This window comes from Typha latifolia, chromosome 15, assembly GCF_019914945.1.
Source record: "Typha latifolia isolate L0001 chromosome 15, TyphaL0001v2, whole genome shotgun sequence".
Classification (NCBI taxonomy): domain Eukaryota; kingdom Viridiplantae; phylum Streptophyta; class Magnoliopsida; order Poales; family Typhaceae; genus Typha; species Typha latifolia.
This window is the reverse complement of record NC_133100.1, coordinates 527,177-547,581: the sequence shown is the minus strand read 5'-3', so window position 1 is coordinate 547,581 and position 20,405 is coordinate 527,177. Positions and strand designations below refer to the sequence as shown.

Sequence of the window (20,405 nt, the reverse complement as noted above, 5' to 3'; positions counted from 1 at the left end):
CCCGCATATTATTTTGAATGATTTACATTTTTTAGTTTACTTATTTAAATAGTAAATATTAAAATTATTACTAATAATACATTATATATTATTTATAGAGATTAATTTCTCTAATTTTACATATTTGACATACAAAAAATTTATTTGTTGTAAAACTCAATATTTTTGTGTTAATTATATCTAAATAAAATATTATAATTCTTTTAAATTTAATTAATATCCATTTAAGATCCTATCCTCTATCTGAAAATTATCCGTATCCGTTTAGTTAGGATATGGTTTTAAATTTTGCTATCCGTCCAATATCCGTATTCGAATTCGTATCCAGACTAAAAATATGGATCTTGATATAGGTTGAGCACTATCCGATTCGTATCCGATCCGTTTTCACCCTAGGTGATACACATGTTTTTGACATTTTCATGCTAAAATAAGTATTGAGTTGCCATCGTTTAGATTGATCCTTTTGTCTATTTTTTTATACCCTACTATTTTTTCCTGTCTAGGAAGTTCTAGGACCTGATAAATACAAGATACTGAAGAGCTGCTTTCCTACTTAGTTTACAGTGATTAGCAATTAAGCATTACAGATGTAGATTGTTGGGGTTCAATTTTCATATCATGAATGATGATTGCTAACTAGTCACTTGACGAGGACGATGGGATGTTGTGGAGAAATGTTTTACTTTTAATTTGGGACATTTTCACTCCTTTGTTTTTCAGGAATATGAGTTTCAAACTGGTTATCGGGATAACTGAAACTCAAAGCTATGTTGTCACACTCTCCTTAAGTTGCCATTCCACCATTGCTCCCAGTCCATTCATTATAAGTATTCTAGTATGCTTCCCATCTTCCCATCTCCATTATTCCTACTCTTTCTTTTGGCTTAGACATCTAAACTCAGTATAGTCCCATTTGAGTCCTTACATCTTCAATCTTGTTGACTTTTGGTCTTCTTCACCATCTCGTCAAGTGCTAATGCAGAAGAAAGCAAAAAATCTTTGTTTAGGAGAAAATTTTCATGCAAGTTTGCTAGTCTAAGTCTATTCATCTCTATTAAATATAGACTGTAAAAAACACGGTTCTCTAACAACTTAAACTTTTAAAGTGATTGATAAATCAATATGATATCAGATCTGAGGTCTGAGTTTGAATTGCTGTTTAAAATATAAAATCTCCACACATATAAGTCAAGCCTTATACTTAATATGACATCTCAACTTAGAAGCAAGGGGCAATGTTAGAATATAAAAGAAAAAATAATATATTCTAACAGTTTAAACTTTCTTTTAGAGTAGTTGGTGACTCAACAATTTCTAGTTTACAAAAGCAATTACCAACTTGTACTTGGAGTCTTGGACATATTAAGCTATATTTTGATTGATCAAACTTGATAATTTCGTCGTCTATCTAGATGGTAAAATCAAGTTTGGTGCTGAATAATTGAATTTGTTTTCGAGAATTACACTAATCACTATCATTTGAGTTTGACTTAGAGTATGTCTCGTTCTTTAATCAGATGAAGTTATTAACTGATAATCTGATAAAAGTAGGTAGCTATCGACTCATCTATAAGGTCCAGTATATGTAATGAAAGGTAGGACTAAAAAACATTATCTTGTCACCACAAGAAAGAGCATTCTTATTATGTATCATGTGATTTTTTTAATCTTCAATAGCTATTCGTATCTGACCTTTTGTTAGCCTCAGCCCTTAGAGGTAGGGATGTCAAAATAATCAAGCCGGCTCGATAATGCTCGATCAAGCTCGGCTCAAAAATAGGTTAAGCCGAGCTTGATCATTAAAGCTAGGCTCGAAATTAAATTCGAGCCAAGCTTGATCCTGAGCCGGCTCGATTGAGTCGGCTCGATAAGGCTCGAATATATATATAATATGAGTAATATTAAACTAACATGAACCATCAGATCAAAACCCTTTCACCATTCAGAATTTCAGCCATTATTTTCTGACACAATTATCTTTATTGTTTGTAATTTATATTTTGGTTACTTGTAGTTTTTTGACACAATTATCTTTGTAATTTGTAATTTATATTTTGGTTGCTTGTAGTTTTCTAACCCATTTATCTTTATTGCTTATAATTTATATTTTGGTAATATTTATATCTTTATAGTTGAATTAGGTTTTATTTCAAGCTTGATTCAAGCCTAAATTAATTCAAGCTTGCTCAGGCTAAAAAATAGTTTGAAATTGATAAGGCTTGAAATTGCTAATTGAGCAGCTCGTTTAAGCTCGAAATTGGCTCGAGTTCGAAATTAGCTCGGATTGAAATTATTTTAATTCAAGCTTGATCACAAAGATATGTTCAAAATTAATTTCAATCCAAGCTTGATTAGAGCCAGGCTCGATCAAGCTCGGCTTGTTTACACCCGTACTCAGAGGTTGATATGACTCCCTACTGGCTTAGATAAAAATTATCTTCTTTCTCTCTCCATTGGATCTCTTAACGTCTATATATATATATATTTTAAAGGTTTCTTCTGTTGCTTGAGGCTAAACTCTGACTACTAGAAAGAGTACTCTAGAAACCCGCATGATTCAAAATTTTCAGCAAAGCTCCTCTGATGCCCAACCTCCCTTTAGGTCAAAAATTTGGCACCGACTTCTGCCGGATTAATGCTTGGTTGATAGGAACTTGTGGAAATGTTATCAATTCTCTGAGAGAGCCCTTAGATATAATGGCAACCCTTGCCAAGCATTACTTGTTTGAGTCATAGAACAACTTATCCAGTAATGGGGATATGGCCCTGTAAATCATGCCTTGCCTAGATTCTTTATTCCTCGACCCTCTTTCATGGAGATGCTCTTGATGGGAGCCTTCTCAAGTTTGATTTGTGCTTTGACACCATATTGTTCAGAAAAAAAGGCTTAGAAATTTCTAAAGATCAGGAAAGATAGTTTGTAACTTTGTAACAATTATTAGAAAATTGTTATTATGGATCCACATATATCTTCAGAATATCAAGAGAATCTTTGTGCGTCAGTTATAGTCCATACTGTTTGGGATAGTGTTGCATAAAAATGTAAATGTCTCTCTGTTAAACATCATTATTGCTTGTAGACGTCATCCTAGATGTTATTGATAAACTAATCATGTGATGCTGCAATATATAGGAAGCAATGGGCATGCCACACATGCACCGATTTGCAGGCTGCATGGTAAATTTATTGCGATGTAATCTAACACTGTAACCTCTGATAAGGGATGATTGTATCTTCTCATCAAAAGATGTACCTGCTATACATGCAAAGAATATTCTAGGAAGATGCTTATAGAATTTCACTCTCATTCCTTTTCTGCATTGAGCTGTGGATACATTTTGAGAATGAACTGGTCAATGTAGCAATATATTCATTTCGTGATCTTTGCTATGGCTCTTTTTGTGTTTTGAGAATGCCATTTTGCATGTCTACTTTTACGTGATATTGCCCCATTGTGTGCAAGAGTATAGTGCGATGAAGAAAGTATCTGTGGTACTAGCATGTATCTGTTATTCTATTTCAGTTCTATTTAACTGCCTCTATATTCACTACAGTATATTCATCTAATTTACAGGCATACAAGGCGAATGTTATTTGTCCAAACAAGCACCAAGCTGATCCAGAGAAGTTCTACAATAACCGCCTTTTAGAAAGTGAAACATATATTGGAGGACATGTTGAATGTCTTGAAACTGGTGTTTTCAGATCTGATCTTCCTACAAAGTTTCAGCTTGATCCATCAGCATATGAGGTTACATACCTTTTAAAAGATCATGGTTTCTGAAATTGACAAATTACAATTACAATGCTACATTTGGAATTGTGTCACTATCCAACTTCCACGGGCCTTTTTGGTTTTGTAGGAACTAGTTGTTCAAAAGTTTAAGAAATAGCAAGCAATTGTATTTTCTAACATATCAAATGTGAGAACTATAACAATGTTATTAGCTAGGTTTGTTGTGTTATGGAATTTAAAATAATGGGTGTTTTAAAATAATTGACAGGTAGGGCTGGTATGGCTTGAACAATTTCTAAAACTTCCCTGATTGTCTACTCAAGTCTAAGCTGTTAAAAACCTTAAGCTGTTAGAAGAGGTGAAATTGATTATTTTTCAGTACTCCCACATGCAGTGGCCAACATGCGAATTTTGAAATAAATTAAACGGATATTAAGTAACATTAAGGCCTTATTTGCCTTGAGTTTAGGGTCTCCCTGAACTGGTTTAGGGACTCCTAAACTGGTTCAATAACCAAGTATTCTTTTATTTTTTTCATATCTAATCAAGTTTACTCTTTAAAAAATCAAGACTAAGAAATAAGACTAACTAATCAAGTTCGGAGCTTAGCTTCAAACCAAACAAGGCCAGAAGTTTGAAAAAATTTGGCTTTGAACATAAGATCTCATTCTATGGTACCATGTTAATCATCCGTTATTCAAAATTTCAAAATATTTGAGAACAGTGAGTCATAGACAATTACATAATACACATTACATATTAATTGTCCCCCTAGGCTCAAGACTGGAACTGTGGGACACAGGTTCTCATTGAAAATTGACAAACAGTATAGTGGCCTGGGTGTTCAAACTCAATGCGCCCCTACTTCAATAAAGTGTGAAATAACTGATTTCCCCAAAATCTGATCTATTTGTGTAAATATTGTCAGGTTTTCTGGCACACGATTTTTGATCTATGAACTACTTGATTTTGCTGATGATATATGCCTTTTATCTTACAGAAACTGATCAGGAACCTTGATCGTGATTTGCAATATGCCATAACTGTGGAGGGGAAAATGGACACTGATTCTCTCTTGAACTATGAGGAAGTGAAGAATGCCATAAAGGAAAAGGTGATATTAGACTTTTAGTCACTGAATTTTTTCTGTCCTAGATATTATCCTGCATGAGATTTCGATAAATCTTATTCTCTAACTTATTTTGTTATTGCATAAACTTGTGCTCTACGTATTAAAGCTTTTATGTACTAGTTATCCTGTAGAGCTTTGGTGACAAATTGCTAACTTAATAAGGATTGTTGTTTGTCAATGATGTCATACTGAAAACTATTTATGTGAAACTATGGATCGGATGTAGTGTAGAGAAGGTAGTGGATGAAGATGCAACAAAAAAAAGAGGAATGAGGTTTCACACCAAATATCACAAAGTAGGGAAAAACTCAAAATTCTTCATTAATTCTAAAAGGGAAAACAGTTGGTCTATATATAGATCTTACAATGACAATAAGTGAAAAACACCCTAAACACCACATAATAAAAGACGACATAAATTAGATACCTACAGGAAGGATCATCAACTGTCGGTGTAGTACACACGCCAATGTGTTTGGTTAGTGATGTCGACATCAACTATCTTTTCCTTTTCTATTGAAACTTGTAAGCATGTTTAGAAATAGATAAAATCATTTTAACAAGAAACTTGATGTTGGCTCAATTATATTTCCTTTCATTTGGCAGCTCATTTTATTGAAAGACCATCCAACACGTGAAGAGCGTCCTCTTATTTATCATCTTGATGTTGCTGCAATGTATCCCAATATCATTTTGACAAACAGACTTCAGGTATTCTCTTATACTTTTGGATGGTGTAATCATTTTCATTTATAGGACATTATCACATTATAGTAGCTTTAAGGACGATCGTGTTGATCCCCAGTTGGCATGCTCCTATGTACAATTGGCATGCCTTAAACACATATCTAATATATTTTAAGGGTATTTAAAGATTTTTTTACTTAAATATATATTAAAACTTACATTATGGTCTTTTATTCTTAGATTATTTTTGTAAATGATCTATTTTTGTCAAGATATAACAATAATCAAGTAGAAATAGTATTCAACACATAATATGATTGAATACATTCATGAATTGACAATAGTTCAATAATTAAAATTAGAACATAGTTGAATGTAGAATTATGAGGATGATGAAAAACTTTATTTGCCGGCATAAGAATAATATAAGAATGTTGCATCAAATACTATAGATAATCTTTCAAACTCATCCATTGATAGTATTGCTTGTTGTAATGACTCAGATACTTTTCATACAAATATGAGTTTTGTAATTCTCGTATGACGTGATAAGCATATTGAATATGCATGGGAACTATCGGAATAGGCGCACTATAGCCAATTGTAAATTGTAGAGATGGAGCATAATCAGATTGTTGTGGATCTAGTGAATGTGGCTGATATAATAACAATGATGACGATGGAATCTAAATTTGCTAAAAATTATAAAATTTGGGTTCAAATAAATTCATACGGAGTAATTTAATATGTTCCTAACTATTTTTGACCTAATTTACTAATCTGACATATGAATTTTGGAATTTTTGAAATTTGGGGAAAATCTAATTGTACCTTTGATTCTTATATTTTAAAGACTATTTTTTATAAATCTACCATCAAAATACTAGATCTATGTAGAATGATCACTACAATGATAGATTTAGTAAAATTGAGCTAGATTTAGTATTCGTACGCTCCAATTTAGTTTTTGAAGTATACCGAAAACTTAAGAGAATGAAAGAAAAAATTACCTTTTTGTTACGATCCGACCACATGGGTTAAGTCAAGTCAAGTTAGTTAGCTTTATCTTATTGTTTGAATTTCAAATAAATCGGATAATCAGCATATGGATCCGATCCACTAGGAAATTTTACTCTTATAAATAGGAGTGGACATATGTTGATAATCTAATTAAGTTAATTGAGTCGGGTGGGGTCCCTTGGATTCAAAATCCAAACTCAACTTGAATCCATTAACTTAAGGGACGAAAGCGAGATTTGGGTTGCCTGAGTCTGCCTTCTTCATCCCGAGGAGAGAAAGGGAGAGAGAGAAACGCTGGTGATCATTGTCGCTGGGAGTCCGTTGGCCATGCCGGTGTCTTACTTGCAACTTTGATGACTTGAAAGAGGAGAGGGAAGATCGGCTATGGCAATCGATGGTGGGAGGTCTTCCATCTATGGCCGAAGGCGATTGGAGCCACAAGGGCTCCAAAGGAGAACATCTATGGCATGTGTCACGACCCGAAATAGGAATCATGACCGGCCATGCATCTTAATATGCTTGAGATATACGAAGTCTTATTAATACTTTCTACGTGTACGATGGCAAAATAAATAAATAAAATGAAAATCTGTTTTATTAAATTCAAACTAATTGCAATAAATATAAAACAATGTTAATGTTTTTGAGTCTCTAAACTAAATAAATAAAACTTCTAATCTAAAGCATAAAATCTAAAAGAGCGGAAAAATAAATAGCTGAATCCTAAGTGGAGGTAGAGTCCATGTATATCTCGCTCAGTCGCCCCGCTGACTATTACCTGAGATAGATAAATAAATACAAAAAAAAAAGAATCCATGAGCCAACAATTATAACTCAGTGAGTGGAATCCACTCGAAAACCAAATAAATTTTAAATCATATTAATGCTGAATAAAATTAAACTAAAAACAACAATATCCATAACAATATGCAATATGCATGCTCTTTAAATAATAACAATGATAACCAATGTTTTAAAAAGCGGCCGCGGGTGGCAGGCAGTCACCCCACCGCCTAGCGCCTAGGCGGAAGGCGGGCGACAAGACGGGTGACAAGGCGGTCTAGCATTTTTAATATAAATAAATAAGTATAGTATATATACTTAAATAGCAGGCAATTAGTAATTCTCCCAATTAATAATGCATGACAGTGAAAAAAAAAATCCTTCTCTGTAATCTTAATTCAATAATTCATAAAGCAATTAGCAATTAACTCCTCTAAATTGGTTAATTTTATTAAAACCCGACCTGCTCACTAATAACCGCATCTCGACTTGGCGGGCTGAAGCGCTAGCACTATTTAGCACTATTTAGCACCTAGGCAGCTCGCCAAGGCGCTTGGCTGCCTTTTGCCGACGCCTTTCAACATGGCGGCCGCCTTTTCCGCTTTTCAAAACAGTGATGAAAACAATAGAGAGAGTCACAACTTGTAACCTTGCACGGTTTCAACATATTAACATCTTTTCAATATTGATACTATCATATGTCTCAATGAGTTTAAACCCTGTGGATCCACATCAACTAGAAGTCACCTCGAGATGACGTTCGGGATTTTTCTTCATAGCTGATCCGGTTAGGGTCATCAGATGGTATCACTATGTGATCAATATACTGTCTTTTCCACTAATCGTTGAGAGAAGTTAGAGTCACCTAGGAAATTTCTCATTCATCCTAGGATTGTTTCCTAAATCCTAACTTCGCTAGAGTCACCTAAGAAAGTCACCGCAATGATCTGATTTAGGAATTTCCCGTGGACTTCCAGATAGACTTGAGTCACCACGGAAAATCGCAAGCGATTTATACCGGGACTGTTATCTAAGTCGTACCAATACTAGTCTCATTTTTCTTTTCACTAAATTTAATATTTGCATAAAATATGGTGATGCACTGAGTATAATGATGAAATGCACACAGAAAATATAACATTAAATTTTTGCACGTACGGATGAAATAAATAGATTTGCACACAGAAATTGTAACAATTAAATTTTTGCACGTAAGGGTGAAATAAATAATTTGCACACAGAAAATTTTACATGGTCGACAAAGGTACGAAATATAATAAAATAAATATGTGAGTGAGCCCACTCACCTGAGTCTAGGCAAGACAACCGAAATCTCAAATCTCTAGCTTACGTACTAAAAATCACCACCGGGGAGGAGTGTGATGGTCCCAATTTCCTCTGGCGATGCTCCGACGGGCTAAACCCACGTCGCGATTCCGACCATAAAGAAGAAGAAAACGAAGGAGAAGAAGGAAAGGGAAAAGGAGGCTGGGGGGGGAGAGTTGAGGAGAGAATTATGGTTTTTTATTTGTAAGGAGAGATCCAAATCTGAAACAGATTTGGATTTGGCCAATCTGTTGCGCCTCGTCGCGTGCCGGAGAGGGAGAGGGGAGGGGCTGTACGTGCAGAGCACGTGCGCCCTCCTCTCTCAACCCTTAGTTAATTTTTTTTTTGTTTTGGTTCTTACAGCATGACGCCAACTACGTGAAGCTTTCAGTGATGGAGCAGTAGCGACCCGAAGCCGTCGGCCGGCGGCCGACGTGATTCGTCGATGAAGCCGCAACCTCACAAATTAGATATTTCTAATATACCCTATTAAACTAAATTAAATTTAAGGGGTGGGAGAGGGCTTATCGACGATCACGTAGTGGTCTGCAATTCCTCCGATGATGCTTCAACGGTTTGATCCCACATCGTGACTTCGATGATAAAGAAAGAAGAAAAAGAAGAAGATAGGAAAGAAGGGGGTTAGGGTGGGTGAATAAAATAAGATTAGGTTTTTATTTATAGGTTAGGTTTTAATCTTAATCCTTAATCCAAATTTGATTTGGAGTGGTCGGAAATCCCGCAGCCACTCCCGTTGCGTGATTGAGAAGGATAGGGGAGGGAGGGTGCACGTGTATTGCCCGTGCGCCCTCTTCTCCCATTTTTTTCCAGTTCTTACAATTTTTCTTTGATTCCTAGATTTTAAAGAGCATTTTTTATAGATCCATGTAGAATGATCTTTACAAATAATAGATCTAGAAAAATTGAGCTATATCTATCATTTGTACACCCTAAATTAGTTTTTAAAATGTAAATAAATAAATAAACCCCTTGCCGACCAACATAAATCAGCACACCTCGACACAGAGTTGTGCCTTTGGCATAGCCCGTGTTGAGTGCCGTTACTCTATTAGCCCGATTATCCTTAATTTACTTCCTCCAGCATATCTATATTATTAGCATGGTGCCTCAGACTTCCCTATTTCATCTGGAAGTCCTCTAAGTTCTAAATCTTCAAGACATTTCGATCGAAGAACTTGACAATTATATCTGAATGTTTTGTGTCTACAGCCACCATCAATAGTTACAGATGTTATATGCACTGCATGTGATTTCAATCGTCCAGGAAAGAATTGCCTTAGAAAGCTTGAATGGGTTTGGCGGGGAGAGATGTTCATGGGAAAAAGGAGGTTCATTTCTAATGCTTTCTGAATTTCTTTTTGTAAGTTAAACTTATATTCATCCATATAATGATCTGTTAGATTCATGTCTTGTCTTTAGTGATTACTATCACATAAAAAGACAAATCGAGTCGGAACTAGTTGATAATGGAGATGGTCAGACCTCAAAGCCGTTTCTTGACCTCTCAAAATCAGAACAGCAATTGAAGTTGAAGGAACGCTTAAAGAAATACTGCCAGAAGGTAGATTCAAGTTTGTAGTTGTACCATCATATTTTCATCAAAGACAACTGACTCTAACTGCTATCTCCAACAGGCTTATAAAAGGGTTCTTGACAAGCCTATTACAGAACTTAGAGAAGCTGGAATATGCATGCGTGAAAATCCTTTCTATGTGGACACTGTGCGGAGGTTTGTAAACTTTTAATTCCTCCAAACCCTTTCCTGTTGCTAATAGGCTTGGACTTGCTTACTGAACTTAGGGAATCAGATGAGACTGGTCTTGAACCTATAGTTTTGGATTTCCTTGAAATATATCCAATGTAGTGTTTCCTGATACCTACCCTAAGAAAAATGCTTCCTTAATCTAGGTTCACAAATTCCTGGTCTTATGCTTTTCATGAAAATATTTCCTAAATATTGCTTATTTCTACTGTTGTAATCTCAGCTTCAGGGACAGGAGGTATGAGTACAAAGGTCTTAATAAGGTATGGAAGGGAAAACTAGCAGATGCAAAAGCCAGTGGAAATTCTATGAAGATTCAGGAAGCACAGGTGTGGGTGATTGTTTCATAATCCACACGTTTAAATTTTTTTATCATATGGCTCTTCTCAGTGGCTTTTCTCTTGTCTCATTTGCAGGATATGGTTGTTCTCTATGACTCTTTACAGCTTGCTCATAAATGCATATTGAATTCCTTCTACGGATATGTCATGCGCAAGTGAGTTTTCTTTGGAATGTGTCATACTGCTTATCTTGCATGTATCTAGATTTGGCTCTCCATATATTGCTTACATGGTGGTGATTAGTGATTATTGACACTCTTACCTGACCATTTCAAAGGGGTGCAAGATGGTACTCAATGGAAATGGCTGGAGTTGTGACCTATACTGGCGCAAAGATTATTCAGAATGCTCGTTTGCTTGTTGAAAAGATTGGACGACCACTTGAATTGGATACAGATGGCATCTGGTGTGCTCTTCCTGGCTCTTTTCCTGAAAACTTTACCTTTAAAGGAAAGTGAGTACATAATTACTCTTCTAAATTTTGTGCAAAAGAGTCCAAATATGTTTCATAATTGATGATAAATGTTCAATTATAGCATGTTTCGTATTTATCTAATTACTCCTCAAAATGCTGATTCATTTTCTTCCTCCAAGTTGCAAAAAGAAATTCAGCTAGAAAATTATGTGATAATAATTAAAATACTTATTTTTCATAGGAATCATTTATATTTTGACATCATAGAATCTAGTACGAATAATTTTCATCTTTTTAGCTTAATCAATGGTTCTCCTGTTAGTTAGAGTGATAGATTTTGATGGCTTGTTGCTGACTTGCTGCCATGGATACAAACATTTTGGTTGGGTTTTCTGAAGGGGATTTTCTTTTTCTTTTTCTTTTCTTCTTGGCTCTTTCTTTAAGTTGATTGTTTGGGAAAGGTTCTAAAATGGTAGAACTAGGTTTATATGAACTTAGTAACATTAAAATTATGCTCCATTCGAGTTAAAAAGGGAAGAGTAGAGTTTTGTTTAACATTTACTAAAATTTGAGAAATTCAAACAACTGGCAGAAAGTAAAGAAAACTAGTGATAGTTGCAAGGCATATATTTAGTGATATATCCATATACTTTCCTCATTTAGTGATATGTGATAGATCAAAATATTTTCCTCATTTGGTGATACATGCAAATATTTCCTCATTTTTTACCTTCATTTTAAAATTCTAGGAAAATGAAGGAATAAGTGAGTAAACTGCTCACCACTTAATACTCAGATCTCAGAAATCTACTTTCGAAGGGTCTAAACATAAACTTCATAAGTTTTATGTGAAACTGCATTTAGAATTTGGAGTTTTTATTTTGCCAAATCTAGGTTGTATTGTGCTCTTTTGTGTTTGCAGCTTATCATATGTTGCGCTAATGATAGTTATTATTTCAGAGATGGAAAGAGAAAGTTCACTATCTCATATCCATGTGTGATGTTGAATGTTGATGTGGCGATGAACAACACTAATGATCAATACCAGGTGAGAAAAGAAAAAGCAAAAGTTGATGTTAAGTTTGAAAAATGTGCTTGTTTGCTCTATGTCTTCCAAGAGTAAGTTATGTAGCTTCATCATGCTATATTTTGAAAGTCAGTTACTTAAATCGAATTCACTTAAATTTGCTTTCTGGATCTCCTATCAGATGCTTAAAGATCCGGTTAATAAGATTTATACAACACACAGTGAATGCTCCATTGAATTTGAAGTTGATGGACCATATAAGGTAAACCTTCTGCAATTGAAGTACCTTTATTTAGTATCTGCTTTTGTGGATAGTACATACCTCTCATGCTCATAATGCTTGCCTGCTAACAGGCAATGATCCTTCCAGCTTCAAAGGAAGAGGGAATTTTAATAAAAAAGCGGTATGCTGTTTTTAACGAAGATGGTACCCTAGCTGAGCTTAAAGGTTTTGAAATCAAACGTAGAGGTGAGCTGAAGCTCATAAAGGTTTTCCAGGTAAACCTGTTCTCTCTTTTAAGGATATATGCTTTTGTTTTTGTATTGTGGAAGAAAATATGTCCAATCTACTAGGAATATTTAATTGCTATAAAAAGACCTGTGTGTATTTCTTTGGCTTAATTTTGAAATTGAACAATTCATGAATAATGTAGTAGTCTGCTGTACTAGCATTTGCCTTTTCCTGTTACCTTGTCCTATTTGATGCACTATTCATATGACTAAACACAGTCTTTCTCCTTTTCATGTGAATCAAGAAAAATCAACTTCTATATATGTAGTCATCAAGGTACCAGATATACTTTACAGTTTACACTTTACACTAAAACTTAGCATGTTATGTGTGGATGTGGTGTATTAGTTTATCTATGCGGGTTTGCTTCTTTCTCAAATCAGCTAGATTTCTTTTGTAATATATTGTGATTCTCTTAGATTGGCACATGAAAAACATGTTCTTTCAAAATGGAAATGAAGAATAGTTAATTTCTTGCTATAAATTCTGAAAGCACACAATCGATATCCTTCATAGATGTGGAGAAGTATTAACTCTTCTATTTTGAGATGAACAATCTTCTTATTTGGTAATCATCTGAGTTCTGACAAATTTAATAGTTATACAATTTGTGCTTTATAGTTATACTATGGCAACTAGACTATTTTTAGGATCATATAAGCTCTATCAGAGTAGTTCTGACACTGAAATCAATCATGCCAAGTTGCCCACCGAAGACTTCAAGATACCTCAGTGCTGCCTCTCTTTTTTGCCTTTTACCTGCCTCTCTTTTCTGCAAACTTCAACCTTATACTCCCCATTTCTGTCCCTTACACCCTTCACTGATGCAGTTATGATATTCAAACAATATACTTACATTTTTATGTAGTACATAGTACATACCACTTTTTTTTTTTTTCTGTTCACAGGCAGAGGTTTTTGACAAGTTTCTTCATGGATCTACCATAGAGGAATGCTATGCAGCTGTGGCATCTGTTGCAAACCGTTGGTTAGATCTTCTGGATGTAAGAGATGAACTTGCAGAAGATATTATCTGCTACTCCACTCTCTTTTACTAATAATAAGTTGGACAGATGGGCAATGCATGTCATATAACTCAAACTATATATCTTTTTCCCAGAATCAAGGAATTGATGTTGCTGACAGTGAGCTGCTTGGTTATATATCAGAATCAAGCACAATGAGCAAATCTTTAGTTGATTATGGAGAGCAGAAGTCATGTGCTGTAACTACAGCAAGACGACTTGCAGATTTTCTTGGGGATACTATGGTCAAAGACAAAGGACTACATTGTCAATATATAGTTGCACGAGAGCCACAAGTAAGTCGTCCTTTTCTAGCTATTGGTAGATTTGCAGAATTTTACCAAGTCTCAACTTCTTTCTGCTTCATATTTAATTCCGTGAATGTTAAAAGCATGGTATACATAATGGCCTGCTATTTAATAGCTAAGTTTTTTAGATTAACCAGTTATCTAACATGGTATTAGCGCTAGTTGGCAGTCATAGGTTCTAACCTCATCGGCCCACTTTATTCCCTAATTTCTGATTTCTATTTTATTGTGGTATGATGGACTACATATCTTATTGTCTATCATCTGTTCACACGTTGTATTAGAGACTGCACATGAAGGGGGCATGTTAAGGCATGATAGACATTGTTGGTCGGTTTTCTAATAGCTTGGGTCAACTGGTTATCTAACCGTGAAGATATCTAGGAGATATGAGATTAAATTGCCTATACCTTACTAAGTTCTATAAAGATTACAAATGAGAGGAGAAAGAATATAATAGCTTTACTCAATTTATTGAAAGTTTGAAACAAGGAGATATATCTAAGCTCATTATCATGGCATTAGTCTATCATACAATTAGAGTTTGGGAAAGAATTATAGAATTAAGTCTAACCTAAGAAACCCAAATACTTCTTTACTCTTGTCGTATTTGTCTTCAGATGCGATACTCATCGGATACTTCCTTAAAGTATCCTAATTTTAATCAATAAAATTAATAATGTGGATATTTTCCAGATACTTCTTGGATATTTCTTGGACACTTCCAACATTCCTATCAATAGAGGCCAAATCGAAAGAGAATATCACCTTTCATTTCTTATTGAATCTAGAAGGTTTCTTGTCGTGAAAGAATGAGCTTGGTTGTTTATTTTATGATTTATATTAGGAAATCATGTCTATAATAGTCAATTTCTTTTGATTTATAAATTGAATTGCTTGTTTATCTTACATCTTAGTTGATAATATACTACATAATACTAGTTCTTTGTTACGAATGATGGTTCTTTTAATAAATTAATTGAAAATCCTTATATAAACTATCATACACAAAAATAATACATAGTTCCTCAAGAAAGCAAAAGCACAAAAGTTCACTAATTCAATCTATAAATCATATATATATATATATATCCTAGGCATATTGTATCTTTATTTTTTAAGATTTGCCATATTGATGTATTCGTATCATATTGTATTCATATCCCGTATCCATATCTGTGCTTCATATCTAATAATGTAATTTTGTTTCTAAGCAATAGCTTCTGAAGATCGATTTCACTTCATACAGGTTAGCTCAGCTACAGAAGCTGTTACTTAAAAAGACTATTAATGAAGTAGTATAAGGAAAGAGAGAAACTTGCATGTGTATGTAATGATCTATCAATAGCTTATATTATCACCTAAGGAATAAATGTGGGGGATTGGATTTTATTAGAATTCATAGTGTAAATATGGGGGATTGGATTTTATTAGAATTCATAATGCATGAGTTAGGGGCTTAAGGCATTGTTACGTACCAATTCATGTTTTGGAAATTACAGATATCTGGTTTATTTGAGCTAAGGTATAACTCTTTTCTTTCCAATTATCTTCTTTCTGTTCGAAACAAAATTTTGGAATCTTTTTTGTTCTTATCATCTTATTGGCAGAAGAGCCATTTTATATAAGTAGTTTATATTTGATTTCCTTGTTTCTTGAATGTCTAAGAGACTTTGGAAGTTTCATGTACAACTGCAACTCTTATTCTCTTGACCACTAATTCTTCCAGGGCACTCCAGTAAGTAACCGTGCTGTCCCTGTTGCAATTTTTGAGACAGATGCTGGTACTGGCTATCTCTCTTTTCCATGATATGTTTCAATTTTTTTGATATCAAAACTTATGAGGTGTCTAATACATTGCATCCTTCATGTCCATTTACATTTCCATGTAGCAGAAATTGCAAAATTCTATTTACGCAAATGGTGCAAGATTTCATCTGATGCGGGGATTCGATCTATAGTCGATTGGTCCTATTACAAGCAACGTCTTAGTTCAAGCATTCAAAAGATCATCACAATCCCTGCTGCAATGCAGAAGGTTGAACTTCGAACTTTTCTTGGTGGTTTGGCAACAGTTTTAACTCATTGTGACAATTCAACTATTATCAGGTTTCTAACCCTGTACCTAGAGTTCTTCATCCTGATTGGCTGCACAAGAAGGTTCGTGAGAAAGAGGACAGGTTTCGCCAGCGTAAGCTTGTTGATATCTTCAGTGCATCAAGCAAAGATGAGACAATACAAAATGTGAAGGAACTTACCGATTTGGAAGACTTGGTGACTTCAAAGGCCGCTTCATCGATTGTACAGAAGCCGGTTATTCACAATTATGAAATAAATAAAGAAAATCATCCAACTTATCCATCTTTCACAGAAGCCGGGATGCTTCATACCAAGCAGCAGAAAAATATAGTTGCATGCGCGTTAAATAAACCACTCATGTCTCTGAATCAAAATGATGCATCCAGTGAAAATGTCGACAGAAATATTGATTATCAAGGATGGCTTGATGGCAAGAAGAGAAAATGGAAAGACACTCGTGAGGAGAGAAAGAAGCGCAGGTAGTGTACATATTCTTTTTTTCACAATCTGTAGAGTTGCAACTTCGTTCAACATCCTGTTCTTTTTCATTGGAATATTCCTGGCCAAATTGCAAAAAAAAAATCTTAGGATTGGTGTTGCAGATGATAAGTACCTCTTATCTCTAGCATGGATGGCCGTGCCGGCGGCGTACCGGCACGTGGTACGAGGGGTGCCGCACGGCACCCCTCCTAATTTCTTCGTTGCGCACCATTGACCTCGTCGTCGAGCTATCAGTCGCCGTCGCTTCATCAGATGCCCTAGCCACACACACACACACACACACCGGGGGGGGGGGGGTGGTAAAACTTAAGTTGCGGATATGGATTCGGACCGGGCGATTGACGAGCAACGAATGATGGCGATTGCAAAGGCAAAGGTGAGTATCCCTTACCTTTTTCTCTCCTTTTCTTACGGCACGGCCGGCAAGTGCTGTGGCATGTGCCGTGCCATGCCGTGCTGGTCGGCACGGTCCGTGCCTGTAGCACGGATCGTTGATCTCTAGTGTGGCCTCTTGGAATAACTTCTTTCCATTTTTTTGATAGAGAAAATCCATTACTATGAATTAACAAAGTAAACAACAAGAATGCACCATGTATTAAATATTGATACAGCAGTTCCAAATTCTTAATGAATAGTTGGTCTTGTTCATTTTGTTGCTAGTCAAATTTTCTCAAACGGTTGACATTCTTTTATATTATGATTCTTTAAGAACTTACTGGAAGTTGGAACAATTCCAAATTTCAATTTGCACAAAATGAGGTGGTATACTAAACACCACTTCTTTTTGACTGGTTGGCAAAGGTATGCCAAAAGCTGGATAGTTCTTGGAATGTATCACTGGCCCGAGCGCATTTTAGAATAGGAACCAGGCAAGTACCTAATTGCGTTTGTTCCAAATATTACATTGTTTTTAGAGGTTACTACCCCTCAAAATGTGCAAGGGATCATGACCTTGTTAAGCTTAAAAATGATGTCAATTCCAACATATGTACAGTCAATCCTTGGCAAAGGTTTGCCATTTTATAGACATAAAAAGATTAAAGAAGAATCAACTTAGAAAGTACTTCTGTAGACTGTCTGCAGGCTGTGCTTGAAATATATATGTTTGATCTCCTAAGACAATCATAAATTTGCAATATCTTGATCAACGATTTTCTTTCGTTCTGTTTTGAGAAAAAGATCAACAAAGTTATTTTGTAGTTAAAGAAGTCGTAAGTTGCCCATATGTATCCTGTCAAGTATGCTGAACCTTTGCTTACTATCCTAATAATGTGCTCCTATCATACAATATTTTTTCTTCTTTTTTCTAATTTGGTAGATCGTTGATCTTCAATTGATTCACTAATTACTTATCATGATTAATTTCCTAGATGTGTCTAAAAATAATTTCAGTTATCAATTGAAATAAATTAATCTTGGATATCAGGCTCTCTTGTACTACTTAATTTTGTAGCCTTTTGCAGCCAAAAGTACTTTTCTACAAAAAGAATGTTTTACTATGAGGTTCTGAACTTTTGTCACGTAATTCTTTTCTTTCTTGTGTAAATATGCCTTGTTGTCTTTCAGATTGGCTAGCACAGTGGGATCATCTAAGTCTTCTGGTGAAAGTAAGTTGTCTACCTCCAAGTTCAACGATAGGCATGACAAGGATAGGAATCGCCTTACATCATTTTTCAGAAAAAATGAGCTGGCTCTTGTTAGATCTCACTGGCAGGTAGATGCATTTGGAATCAATTTCTTCTGTATTGGGGGCTCTATTTCTTTGTTTATGTCATCCTTTCATGTTTGTTGACTGATTCTTGATTAGCGAAAGTAACTCATGCACCAGATAATACAACTTGTTTCAAGTACACAACCTGGACTCTTTTATGCATGGGTTGTTGCAGAAGGTGCCATGCTTAAGGTTCCAATAAATGTTCCAAGAGTGTTCTATCTCAACTCGAGAGCACCTATTACAGAAGAATTTCCTGGAAGACGTGTAAAAAAGATTCTTCCTCATAGCAGACCCAGCTACAATCTCATTGAGGTATCACAGTCTTCTAAGAATTGAATTGCTTCAGATTTAACAGCAGGATAGGATATATCAGCATTACTATCTGAATGATCTAATTGTTAGTTATTGTAGGTGGTAACAAGTGAAGATCAATTCAGGGCTGAAAGCAAGAAGCTTGCTGTTCACCTAGCAGACCCCGAAATTGAGGTAATCTTTTGTGGCATTTGTGATATTGCTCTTAAAACCTTGTATTTGTTTCACAAGTACATTTGGAGTTATTTCCTTACTTTAGTGACATGACATTGTAATAGGACTTCAATGTGTGATCCTATAACCAAGGGAAAAGTTAGATATCGATGGTTCTTTTCTAGAATTTTAGTAGGTCATCCTCAATTCATTATTTTAGTTAACTGTATAGAAATCTATCATCATTTCAGTTCATCTGTTCATCTTGGATTCCAAATATCATTTGACAATCTAGCACTAGCCAGTGAGCCATGTTTTCAGTATAACTCCAATTGACTGAAAAACATGGGTATTCCCAGGGAGTGTATGAAACAAAGATATCATTAGAGTACAATGCAATCCTCCAAATCGGTTGTGTGTGCAAAGTGGACAAGACTGTCAAAGTCCGTAATGTTCAAGATGCATGGGATCTAAGTGAACTACAAATGAAAACTACAGCTGAATGCTCTTACCTGGAAGAAACAATTTCCTTTTTCTATCTGTATCACAGGTATGTTGTAATACTTATTATTATAATGTATCCATATGTCTAGTTGAGGTTTCAACTTTCAAACTTCCAATTCTTAAGTCTCAACTTTCATGCTTTGACTATGCTCTCTGTCTCTTAAGATGTACTCAGAGAGTAATGTATAACTTCTTTGATAAATTCACGAAGAGGTGCGAGTATTGCAATTTGATTTTTTAAGTTTCGTCTTATATCAATTATATAGGCGCACTTTTAAACTGCATTATATTTAAAACAAACATGCCCTTATTTTCAGCAAGTGAACAGTATTTTGGGCCTTATAAGAAAACAAAGTATCAGATGGATTTATATTTCCAATGTTTACATGCCTATGTCATTGTTCATTGTTAAGACTGCAAATTGTCCTTTCACAGGAACAAGTGCAAGATTTTCATGAAACTGAATTTTCTTCCTGCCTTGTTTTCTAGCTTATCTGAGGGAAGGGCTATATATGTTATATATTTTCCTATGACTTCCACAATAAATGCTGTGGTTGTCAATCCTTTCCAAAACAAAGAATTGTCTTCAACACTCCTTGAAAAGCAATTTCGCGAAGCTTGCCAGATGATGTCCCTTGATGTCCTACTGCCTGGAACTGCTACATTCAGGGTATATAGATCATTTTCTAAAAGTATCCAGTTAATCCTTTCCTTTAGCATGTCTTGGTTTCTAATTGATCTTTATCATTACTGTATTCAGGTTGACTATTTCCGAACAATTGATGCTGGTAGAAATTTTTTGCAAAAATCATTAATTGATTACAGGTTTGTCATGCTTTGTTGTTCTTTAAATTAAATGTCGGATATGATGAGATCAATTTTCCTTAAAATACAGCCTTCTCAGTTAAAGATCCTTTTGCTTGTTGCCTAAAGTTTTCTGATTCGTTATTCTTTATTGCTCTTCTGGGATAATGGTAAAGTTGTACATGGATCTTTTTCATAGATTTGATCAATTAGCAACAGAAAAAAGGTTAAATGGCTGTT

The 20,405-nt window shown here is 35.0% G+C and overlaps 1 protein-coding gene across 4 annotated transcripts in view; it reads left to right on the top strand.

The window, feature by feature from the left end:
- The window catches only part of LOC140801786 (DNA polymerase epsilon catalytic subunit A-like), a 41,515-nt gene that overhangs the window by 6,957 nt on the left and 14,153 nt on the right, over positions 1 to 20,405 (top strand). For 3 of the 4 annotated variants that reach the window (XR_012111512.1, XR_012111511.1, XM_073157067.1), the window contains exons 13-35: positions 3,579 to 3,755; positions 4,741 to 4,854; positions 5,479 to 5,583; positions 9,919 to 10,037; positions 10,129 to 10,270; positions 10,344 to 10,438; positions 10,695 to 10,800; positions 10,888 to 10,967; positions 11,090 to 11,266; positions 12,188 to 12,275; positions 12,436 to 12,516; positions 12,609 to 12,752; positions 13,674 to 13,769; positions 13,886 to 14,086; positions 15,828 to 15,882; positions 15,994 to 16,136; positions 16,208 to 16,656; positions 18,245 to 18,392; positions 18,507 to 18,704; positions 18,804 to 18,878; positions 19,217 to 19,407; positions 19,851 to 20,031; positions 20,122 to 20,186. Coding sequence is in view for 2 of the 4 variants with exons in the window: in XM_073157067.1 (XP_073013168.1) it covers positions 3,579 to 3,755; positions 4,741 to 4,854; positions 5,479 to 5,583; positions 9,919 to 10,037; positions 10,129 to 10,270; positions 10,344 to 10,438; positions 10,695 to 10,800; positions 10,888 to 10,967; positions 11,090 to 11,266; positions 12,188 to 12,275; positions 12,436 to 12,516; positions 12,609 to 12,752; positions 13,674 to 13,769; positions 13,886 to 14,086; positions 15,828 to 15,882; positions 15,994 to 16,136; positions 16,208 to 16,656; positions 18,245 to 18,392; positions 18,507 to 18,704; positions 18,804 to 18,878; positions 19,217 to 19,407; positions 19,851 to 20,031; positions 20,122 to 20,186 (3,230 nt within the window). In the remaining 2 variants the exon portion in view is untranslated. The remainder of the gene's footprint in view (positions 1 to 3,578; positions 3,756 to 4,740; positions 4,855 to 5,478; positions 5,584 to 9,918; positions 10,038 to 10,128; positions 10,271 to 10,343; positions 10,439 to 10,694; positions 10,801 to 10,887; positions 10,968 to 11,089; positions 11,267 to 12,187; positions 12,276 to 12,435; positions 12,517 to 12,608; positions 12,753 to 13,673; positions 13,770 to 13,885; positions 14,087 to 15,827; positions 15,883 to 15,993; positions 16,137 to 16,207; positions 16,657 to 18,244; positions 18,393 to 18,506; positions 18,705 to 18,803; positions 18,879 to 19,216; positions 19,408 to 19,850; positions 20,032 to 20,121; positions 20,187 to 20,405) is intronic. The other variant, XM_073157068.1, reaches the window with a different exon arrangement.